This window comes from the organism of the source record quoted next, unplaced genomic scaffold (assembly GCF_019419815.1).
Source record: "Pyrus x bretschneideri cultivar Hongxiangsu unplaced genomic scaffold, Pyrus_bretschneideri_v1 Contig1, whole genome shotgun sequence".
Lineage (NCBI taxonomy): Eukaryota > Viridiplantae > Streptophyta > Magnoliopsida > Rosales > Rosaceae > Pyrus > Pyrus x bretschneideri.
The window spans coordinates 6,940,283-6,950,534 of NW_025999390.1; the positions used below are offsets into that span (position 1 = coordinate 6,940,283).

Consider the following 10,252-nt stretch of genomic DNA (forward strand, 5'->3'; position numbering starts at 1 on the left):
GATAGTAGTAAGACTTGTGCCTTTGGATTGGGCAAACAAAGAATAGTCTGCATTGGATTGTCGATAACTCGCGGCCTTGAGCGTAGAAGAAAGCTTAAGGAACCATTGTCTCAAAGCCTGTTTAAGTCCATAAAGAGATTTCTGAAGTTTGCATACTCGTGTCTCCCCCTTTCGTCCGTATCCTGATAGGAGTTGCATGTAAACATCTTCAAGTAAGTCGCCATGGAGAAAGCCGTTATTAACATCAAGTTGGTACAAATGCCAACCCCAAGCTGCGACAACAACAAGTAATAACCGAACCGTGACCAACTTAGCAACGGAGCAAAGGTTTCTTTGTAATCAAGACCTTCGACTTGTGTATACCCCTTGGCAACCAAGAGTGCCTTGTAGTGTTCCACATAACCATCTAGATTAAGTTTGATTTTGTAGACCCATTTGCATCCAATGGGTTTCTTCCCGGGAGGGAGATGTTGGAGAGTCCAGGTGTTGTTGGCTTCAAGAACATGAACCTCATCTCTCATGGCTTGGCACCATTTAGGATCTTGAATAACCTACAAGTAACTTTAGGGTTCTTTGGCAATGGAAAGAGAGGTGGTATAGGCACGGTGAGTGGGAGATAAATGATCATATGATAAGGACTGAGATAAAGGGTGAGAAGTATTACCTTTATGTGATCCAACGTTAAAAGTCGATGATTGAGGGGGACGAGAAGGCAACTTGACATCGACATTGAATTGTTGTAGGTATGAAGGTGGTCTCGTGGTTCGGGTGGAGGCGTGATTAGATGGTTGTGTCAGTATAGGTGGTGCATTGTCGAGACCAGGAAGAGGTGAAAGAGAGTTATTGGTATTTGGTGAGGCAAGTGGGGGCAATGGATCAGGTTTATTGATAGTATTGTCGGTAATTGGAAAGGTATTGTTGTGTTCTTCTATGGTGGTGGTTGTGAGTGGATCAGTTGACAGATCAAAAGAGGGATCAACCATGATACGTAGTTGTTGGAATGGTGATTGTGTGTTTGGATCAGAGTATGGTGCGGAAGATTGGATGAAATGGAATGTATTTTCACGAAAGAGCATATCACAGGAGACAAAAGTTTTTCGTGTGTTGAGATCATAAACTTTGTATCTTTTCTTGCCATAGGGGTAACCAATAAATATGCATGGTATGGACCGCGCATCAAATTTAGATGGATGGTGTATGTTCGTGGATGCAAAACATAGGTAGCCAAAAACTTTCAAATGGGAATATTTAGGTGGCTTGTGAAACAAAAGTTCATAAGGTGTTTTATCATGTAAGACTGGAGTGGGTGTACAGTTTATGAGATAGGCTGTTGTGAGGATGGCTTCACCCCATAAATTGGTAGGCAAATTAGCTTGAATGAGCAGTGGCTTGGCAATGTTGAGGAGGTGACGGTGTGTGCACTTAGCCACCCCATTTTGTTTTTTTTGGGGAGGGGGGGAGGGGTGTGGCAACACATGTTGTTTCATGAAAAATGCCATTTGTCGAGTAGAATTTAGTGAGGTTAAATTCTAGGCCATTGTCACTCCTAATTGTCTTCACTTTATGAGAAAACTGATTTTCAACAAGATTGATAAAACTGGTCAAATAATGACATGTGTCAGATTTGTGCTTCATTAAGTAAATCCAAGTGCAATGAATGTAATCATCAATGATTGTGAGGAAATATTATGCGCCAGTGAGTGAAGCAACACGAAACACACCACCCCCCCTCCAAAAAAAAAATCCACATGGAGTAGTTCAAAAGGCATAATAGCTGAAATTTTTGTTTGGCTAAAGGACACACAAAACAATTATTGGAAACACAAGAACTAATGTCATTATTAGGAAGTGAAGTATGTCGAATGGCTTGGTTAGAGAGGTGCCCTAGGTGTTGATGCCAAAGGTGTGGTGATGTTTTCTTGACAACATGAGAGGTTGATGAGGTTGTTTTTCTGTTGATGTCGTCCAAAAAATATAAGCCTTCGCGTTTAGTTTCCGTCCCAATCATTTTCCCCGAATGAAGGTCCTGAATCACACAAAAATAACTTAGAAAAATGGTGATACACAAGGACTAATGTGCAAGTTTACTGATGGAAATTAGGTTGAGTTGGAATGTTGGGATGCAAAGAACATCATGTAAGACAAAATCTGTGGAAAATTTCATGGTTCCTATATGTGTCACAGCGGTATAAGAACCATCTGGCAGTTTTACTGTCTTATTTCTAATAAACACAAAAGAGGCCAACAAGGTATGTGAGGAGATCATTCATAGAGGAAAGAAAATGCTTTACCTGAGAGATCATTCATAGAGGAATTTTTACCAACGTTGTTCACTTTAGCTTTGTTGTTGTTGAGCATGGTCATGATTTGCTTGCATTGGTTAGGCGTGAAGGGAAAAGAGCTTGTCAATTCTTGCCTTTCAAGGTTACTTGAAACATTGTTACCTCTTGATCGCTCCTGTTTAGAATGACTTATTTGTTGTTCTGGATCGGCCCTTTTAAGTTCCCGACAATAATCCATTGTATGACCCTTCCAGCCACAATAATCACACTTTAAATGAGCACGACAATACTCAGTGGTGTGATTGCTTTTGTTGCAGTGAGCACACTTCATATATGCACTCTTCTTGCTAGAGTCTGGTACTTTTGTGGCAAAGGCAACAACCTCCTGAACCGGTGCCTTTCCGGTAGTGGTGTTGTGCTACTTCTCATGTCGTAGCATAAGGGAATATACCTTGTTGACGGGGGAAAGTGGATCCATCAATAGAATTTGATCCTTCACTACACTGAATGTTTCATTAAGTCCCATGAGAAACTTAATGGCCTTTTGATTTTGCTGAAATGCCAACACATGTTGCAAAGTGTTGTAGTTGCAATCTGGTAGGCTGATCACAACATCTCTCTCATCCCACAACGCCTTGAGTTTGGTGAAATAGGAACTTACAGTTATTTTTCCTTGAATGCAATCATGAATTGCACTCTCAATATGGTACAACCACATATTGTTCGTTTGGGCAAAATGTTCTTTCAAGTCTTCCCAAACTTGGCACGCAAGGTCATAATAAATGACACTCGACTAAAGTTCTAATGATATTGAGTTCACCAACCATGTTTTAACCAAGTCGTTGCATCGATCCCATTGATGTAAGTTTGCTATAGCGACCTTCTGTTCTGGTTTCTTGAAGGTTCCATCAACGAAGTTTGTTTTTGGCCTTCAATGCACCGATCATTGCCCTACTCCATGTGTTGTAGTTATCTGGAGTGAGCGGCTGAGAAATGAGCATCATCCTCGGCTGATCATAATGATGCAGGTAATAAGAATGGTTAACATCATATGTGGTTGCCTCGGTTGAACCAGAGGGCTTGAGTTTGTCATTGTTCTCTGCCATGGTGAGCGGCTAGGGTTTGATATTTTCTTCGATCCCAAGATTCTCTCTCTGGTACCATGTAGAAAACCAATTTGGTTTCAACCAATTGTTTTGATTGATTGATTCAATAAGGTTTACAACTCATACTTATATACATGAGTATATGCTAAACTAGGTAATTACATGTTGACTTATAAAAGTAGAAACCAAATAATACAGAAATACTTCCCATATATGTACTATAGGACCAAATCCTCATCCCTAATTCTCACAATCTTTAACATGCTCAATTAATACTTGAGCAGGATAAATGATCCCAAAGTGCATTTTTGGTAGTCATTCAATTGAAAAAGATGATAACGAGAGTCGAACTCTTTCACTTAGAGAAAATTATGAACTCGCGAGCTCGACGTGGCGGCAACATAACTATACGGAGAAGAGGAAGTGACAGTTTGTACTATATGATGACACTGAATTAAGACATAGTATTTCTGTCATGGTCTTCTAGAAAATATGTTCGAATGAAATGTTATTACGATCCAGTGTATTTTACGCACAAAAATATTTGGTCATCAGAGTTTGAATCTTGACCTACGACCTAACAGCCGAAAATTCCCTTGTAGTGAATGCGCATACAAAAACCATTTGAGGTCGTAGGCAAAATAGCTGACCCCTTGAGAGCCGCCTCTGATTCCTAATTATTTTTCTCTTTTTCGTGTTTTTGTTTTTTTCTTCCAAAAGACTTCCAAAATTTGTACTGCATGTACTGCTACACAATGTTGTACTGCGAAGTTTCCAATTTAGATCCAACAAGAACAAGAATCCAACACATAATTAAAATGACTAAAATGCCTAGAAATAATTTGGTGATCTTCATTGATTCTGTATTTGGTTATACATATGGTGCATATACATGATGTATCAAAGTGCAAATCTACATAGCAAAGCAGTTGCCACCTTTTCTAACAACCATTTGAACAGCCGGAGCATCCTTAGAAAAACCGACGGCTTCCCATCTTCTTCGAGCAGACGGCCTTGGAAGATTCTCCGGCACGATGGTCTCCAGTGAGTTAGGGCTCCACTGTGGGCACATTCTTTTTTCACTCCATTTTGCGACCCTCTGGTCACTTGACGTTGCTATTTCCAACGGCAAAGGCATAACTTTAGCAATGGCCTCATGGGTTTGGTTACTTACTACGCTGCCCATTTCGAATCCGATCATGATGCAACTCATGCCTACAACACATCGTTTAGCCCATGATCCATGATCATTTTTGTTCCTACACGCAAATATTTGACATGATTAAACACCAAATGACCTCCTCATGCATAAATAACTTTCAATTGGTCATACAAATACGAGGCATGAGATTGGGGTTTGATTACACATACCATGCAGGTACTTGATTTTGCTTTGAGGGCAAAGAAGGGCTTGAACCATGGTTTTGATTTGAAGGTGGCGGATTGAGGCAGCAGTTGAAGTTTGTCACAATCATCTCTCTCTCTCCTCTCACTCCTTCTCTCTCTCTCTCTTTTCTCTATTCCTTCTGAATTTTAGCAATGAAACAAGGAGAAGGAGCATGTATATATCGAAAGAGGAAGATGGGTTTTGGTTAAACGAGATGGAGTAATTGGTAGTACCAGACAAATACCTCAACGGTGACCCTCCACGTGGGTTGGACCCTCTATCACGAACCAATAGTTGCTTGCCGTCTATTTCTACCACGATTTTTCTCTTGGAGACGCGTGTAGGATTGAGTTTCCTGTTCATCAGTTAGAGAGAGAGTATACATATTGTCATACTCTTTTTCTGCAGATACACCCAAAAGAATCAACAAACTACTCATGCAAAGCCTCTCACTTTCAGCAGAAGCTACCGACAATTAAGCCAGCGTACTCGGTAAACAAAGATCTAACATTTGAAACATTGAAATAGCGAGTACTAGGAAGCATCCAAAAAGTCTCATCGGAAGAGTCATTGGTATTTGGTTGGAGAGCTGAGTGCTCTACCTTATTTTGACTTTGGACCAATTACAGCAAATGCTACCAATTAATTTTCACTATCATATGACCCCAAATTTGTTTAATCTTTTCATCATTCATATTGTTAAAACAATCAACAAATTATACTAGTATTTTAGCGTCTGCAAAAAATCATGTCAAAAGCAAGGAGCTTCTGGCTAAAATAAACTTCAAGATAATGAATTCTAGTTTTTTTAATTTGGTCCTTGAAAGTTGATTTTTGCGCGATACGTTTTTAGTCATCAGTGCATCTTTTGCTCCAATTAGATTTGCTTATGGGGGCTTGTGTTTTATGTTCGTGTCTTACGATGAAAATGGTGTAGCCTCCTCTAATGCAATTAGTAACTTCGCAGGTGGTTTTGTGCATAGTGTCTATTGTAATGGTCACTATTTACTTCTTTTGCAGTTCCTCTTCAAAGTGGACGCTTTCAAAGAATGTTGCCTTCCTAGTTTTCTTGATGAGTAATGCTAGGGTGACTAAATATACGGGCTAAATTTTGTAAACTAAATGACATAAAAGTTGATGATTAAGTTATTACTTAAATATTGATTAACGTACTTATTTTTTATTAATAACACATCATTTAGTCTATAAATTTAATCTACATAACATTACTGATTAATTGTCAAATGGGTATTGTCATTGGTACTCAAAAAATCATATTTTACACTCCAAACTTTCTATATTTGGAAAGAAAAATACACTTATGAAGAATGTAGAATAAGATTTTTAGAGTGACAATAACACTTCTCTTGTCAAATTAAAGTTTGTCAAATTAACGTGCTCATTTTGTTGTTTGTCGTGCTTGCCAGCCAACATATTTACCAACAATTGATAACTAAAAGTGGCGAAGTTGACCTTAATTTTTACTTTTCAAGTACTTGAAAGCTCAAGGTAGGTATAACCACCACAGGGTGGATTAGTAGTGATGAATTTGAGACTCGTATTTCATACGATACATCTTATATCTAATTTTTTATGCTGATGAATTGTACAATGATGACTAATGAAAGACTAAAATGCATCTGTGAGTTTTTTTTGCTCTAAAAAATATAGACTGCCGTGTCAAAACTATCAAAAGATCCCCTTTGTAAAGGACAGAAAAAATGCTGAAGGTAGGTACACAGAATCTCACCAAAAATTAGGTAGTTATTAATAGGACGCCATGAATTCAACATCCTGACACTTTAGTCCTTACCTTGCTGTTAATATTTCTTCACTTCTTTAATTAAATTACTTTAGATATTTATTTCTCAAAAATATCTAATTTTTCGAAAATGACCAAAGCATGTGACTTTATTTTTTTATTTTTTTATTTTTTTTGAACACCACCAAAGCATGTGACTTTATCAAGCCCCAAAGTCAACAAAACGCAGTTGTTGCTCCGTGTACGACGCCGTTTCACCTCCCCCTAAGAAACCGACCAGTTAGATCTCAGCATTCAGCAGAAACCAGTGTCTTCGTGTAGATCGCCCAAAATCTCTCACAGTGCATCGCTTTCACTGCGATTTCGTCACTCTCTAAAACCCTAATTCTCTCTCTTTCTCTAAAGCCCTGTTCTTGTACTTACTTCCCAGAAAACAAAAATTCCATCTTTTTCAATGTCTGCACTTGCAAAACCCTAAATCCCCAAATCCAATTGTGAAACCAAATTGAATCCCTTTTCGTCTCCGAAACGGCAATTCTCATTCGATTCGACTGATTTGTCATCCCTTCAATAATCCCAAATCATTTCTCAACCAAAAACCCCTTTTTTTTTTTTTTTTTAATTCAGCACAGACCCAGATTGCCATTTCAGCTAAAGCCCCAATCTTTCAGCAGAACAAAGTCAGTGACCGACTCAGTGAGTCGCATTCCGAGAAAATTTTCCGAATTTTGTTGGGTTGGTGGGGGCAGAGGATGTTGATGGTTGAGAACTATGGAGGGAAGTAAAGTGGAGAATGGAAGCTCAAGCGAGGGTCGGCCTCCGAACCCTCTTTCGACCGCTGCGGCCTACTGGCAGTGTGGCTTTAGCCCCGCCAATGGCGTTCCAGTGCCGTGCAAGAAATCACTCGTTCGACACCCGTCTCTTGTATGTTTCATTCATTCCTCTGCTTCTGCATTTTTCCATTTGGGTTTCTTAGATGATGAGTGATTAATTGTATGTTTAAGCTGTTAATTATGTAGAAATGGCTTCTAGAATTTTGATTAATTAAGCTTACTTGCTATGAGTAGTTCTGTTTTTCGGAGTATTGAAGATCTGTTTTCGTAGCGATTAAATTGTCGAATATAAATTCTCTGGTCTTGGTGCAATTGTTGAATGTGTGAATTGGATTTTGCAGATGAAGACGAAAACAAAAGAGATCAAAGTTGAGCCGGGAGTTCAAGCAGAGGACTTTGAATCTAATTTCATTCCAATTGTCCGCTCCGGAGCATGGGCTGACATTGGGTCTCGTCCAAACATGGAAGATGTGTATGTCTGCGTGGACAATTTTATTGACGATTATGGGCTCAAGGATCATACCGATGGCCCGAGCGCCTTCTATGGGGTATTTATCGTCTTTCCACATGTTCTTACGAATTTCCTAACACATTGTGCAATAACATTCTACTCTGAATTGTTTAGTTTTCATTTGTTGACTATATGCCTCAGTTCTTTAGAGGTAGATTTTTGTGGTGGTTGTTGATGTTAGAACATATGTTTCGAACAATAATCTATATGTGTTGCACTGGCTAGCTAATATATCCTTAGAATTTCCTAATTGAACATTCCTACCGTATTGGTTGCTCAGGTGTTTGATGGACATGGAGGAAAGCATGCGGCTGATTTTGCTTCATCCCATCTGCCGAAGTTCATTTTGGAGAATGAAGACTTCCCTACAGATATTGAACGGGTTGTCACTTCAGCATTTCTGCATACTGACACTGCCTTTGAGGAAGCTTGCACCTTGGATGCCAAACTTGCTTCTGGTACCACTGCATTGACAGCTCTTCTCATTGGAAGGTTGGATTTTTTTTTTTTTCGTTTTCTCTACCTTTGAACTATTGATGCATGTATCATGACTGTTCAGACAGCCGACCCTGCTTAGTGGGATAAGGCTCGGTGGTGGTTGTTTGTTGTTTGTTTCCCTTTTTTTTATTCCTTGAATGAATTGTTGCCTTGTGTCAATGTAGATCAATGACACTAAAAGCATAATTGGGTTGTTACCCTAAATTGTAATTGTTGGTCTACTGCCTTCTGAAGCAAGCTCGGACTTAATTAGAGTACTTGGAAAGTTTAGGCTGCCTAGTAATATTCTGTTGAGATTAGTTTCTTCTTATGGGTGTGGGTAACTATGATCCAGTTGACCTGTTTAGTGTTTACCTAAGGTCAAGCATACGTGTTTAGTTGATTTATTGTGGTTCGATCTGTGTCTTCTCTGGTTAACCCGTTTATGTATGTCCTGAAATATTACAGATGTACCATGAGATGTGTGTCATTGATTAGTCATATGTTGATCTTAGTTTCTATTGCTAGGTTGTTGGTGGTTGCAAATGCTGGAGATTGTCGAGCAGTGCTGTGCCGCCGTGGAAAAGCAATTGAAATGTCAAGAGATCACAAACCAATTTGCAGCAAAGAGAAGAAACGGATCGAGGCATCTGGAGGACATGTGTATGATGGTTACCTTAATGGGCAACTTAACGTTGCTCGTGCCTTGGGAGACTGGCATATGGAAGGGATGAAGGCCAGGGAGGGTGGGCCACTCAGTGCAGAGCCGGAACTTATGACCGCAAAGTTGACAGAGGAGGACGAATTCCTTATCATTGGTTGTGATGGGATCTGGGATGTGTTCAGGAGTCAAAATGCTGTGGATTTTGCTCGTCGGAGGCTTCAGGAGCACAATGACCCAGCCGCGTGTAGCAAGGATTTGGTTGATGAGGCTTTGAAGAGGAAGAGCGGGGATAACTTAGCTGCTGTCGTCGTCTGCTTCCAACCACAGCCTCCGCCTAATTTGATTGCCCCTCGCTCAAGAGTGCAGAGGAGTTTTTCGGCTGAAGGTTTGAGGGAGTTGCAGAGCTTCTTGGATGACTTGAAAGCTTGAGATAATGTCGAATGCTTTACCCTTTTTCCCCTCTACATCATGTGTTTGTCTAATTGAAACTTTCCATTGTAGTTTTACTGAGATTTTCGAGTTCCAACTGTAATATATGCGGCGGCCAAGTCGGTAACCTAATTTGTTTCCCTGTATAACTCTGATTTAACTCGTGTAGACGGTCCTTGATATGATTTTAAATAGTTGATGGGATTTACAGTGGAAGTACTTGTTCATGACTTACCATCATTATTCTAATGGGCGCCCACTTTCGAACGACATGATGATTGGTTATCTTGCGTTTATATTGTTGCTTGTAAGCCTTTTTGAGAACAACTTAAATGGCATGTGGTGTACTTGCGCAAATGAAGCTAGGGCATACGGACAAAAACTTTCACATGTTTTCATTTAATTGCCACAGGAGACCATTGTCGTGTAAGTTTTTCTCTTTGTTAAGCTGATTACATGCTTTTTGGAAATGCACCTGTATAGTGGCAGAAATCGCTTTTGAAACCGTTTGGCCGAAAAAAAAATTTTGGGTTCTAAAAGCGCTTTGTAGTACAATCAAGCACTTACTAGGTGCTTCTTAAAGACTTCCAAGTGCTTTGATTTTTTCAAATTTTTAATTGTTTGAGACATGAGGAATTTACCAAGTGGAAGTGTTTCCTATAAAAGCATTCTCAAATGGAATCTTACTATGTTAGTTTTCTCCTACGTGAGGGATAGACAAAATCAAGCCTCCCATTATATGTACAAAATAAAATGGGAGTTGTTACCACTGTGTAATAAAATCATCGTGTACTCTTCTAC

General features: G+C 39.5%; 2 protein-coding genes across 2 annotated transcripts; one reads left to right on the top strand and one right to left on the bottom strand.

Annotated features, from left to right (window-relative positions):
- Nucleotides 1-4,220: 4,220 nt before the first annotated feature.
- Nucleotides 4,221-5,207, bottom strand: LOC103927583. The gene is made up of 2 exons (XM_009336522.3): nt 4,760-5,207; nt 4,221-4,647 (listed from the first exon to the last, which is right to left on the bottom strand). The coding sequence occupies exons 1-2, from the start codon at nt 4,861-4,863 to the stop codon at nt 4,302-4,304; spliced, it is 450 nt and encodes a 149-aa protein (XP_009334797.1). The 5' UTR covers nt 4,864-5,207; the 3' UTR covers nt 4,221-4,301.
- A 1,598-nt stretch (nt 5,208-6,805) lies between these two features.
- Nucleotides 6,806-9,667, top strand: LOC103927581 (probable protein phosphatase 2C 22). Its single transcript, XM_048582627.1, has 4 exons — nt 6,806-7,461; nt 7,712-7,918; nt 8,162-8,373; nt 8,887-9,667. The coding sequence occupies exons 1-4, from the start codon at nt 7,309-7,311 to the stop codon at nt 9,449-9,451; spliced, it is 1,137 nt and encodes a 378-aa protein (XP_048438584.1). The 5' UTR covers nt 6,806-7,308; the 3' UTR covers nt 9,452-9,667.
- The last annotated feature ends 585 nt before the right edge of the window (nt 9,668-10,252 follow it).

What these genes read in the sequence shown, in the direction of transcription:
- LOC103927583 (XM_009336522.3), bottom strand. Translation starts at nt 4,863, where the DNA reads ATGATTGTGACAAACTTCAACTGCTGCCTCAATCCGCCACCTTCAAAT. An exon ending in CAAAATCAAGTACCTGCATG is followed by an intron (nt 4,648 to 4,759) that starts GTATGTGTAATC and finishes ATTTGCGTGTAG; the next exon opens with GAACAAAAATGATCATGGAT.
- LOC103927581 (XM_048582627.1), top strand. Translation starts at nt 7,309, where the DNA reads ATGGAGGGAAGTAAAGTGGAGAATGGAAGCTCAAGCGAGGGTCGGCCT. An exon ending in TCGTTCGACACCCGTCTCTT is followed by an intron (nt 7,462 to 7,711) that starts GTATGTTTCATT and finishes TGGATTTTGCAG; the next exon opens with ATGAAGACGAAAACAAAAGA. An exon ending in ACAGCTCTTCTCATTGGAAG is followed by an intron (nt 8,374 to 8,886) that starts GTTGGATTTTTT and finishes TTCTATTGCTAG; the next exon opens with GTTGTTGGTGGTTGCAAATG.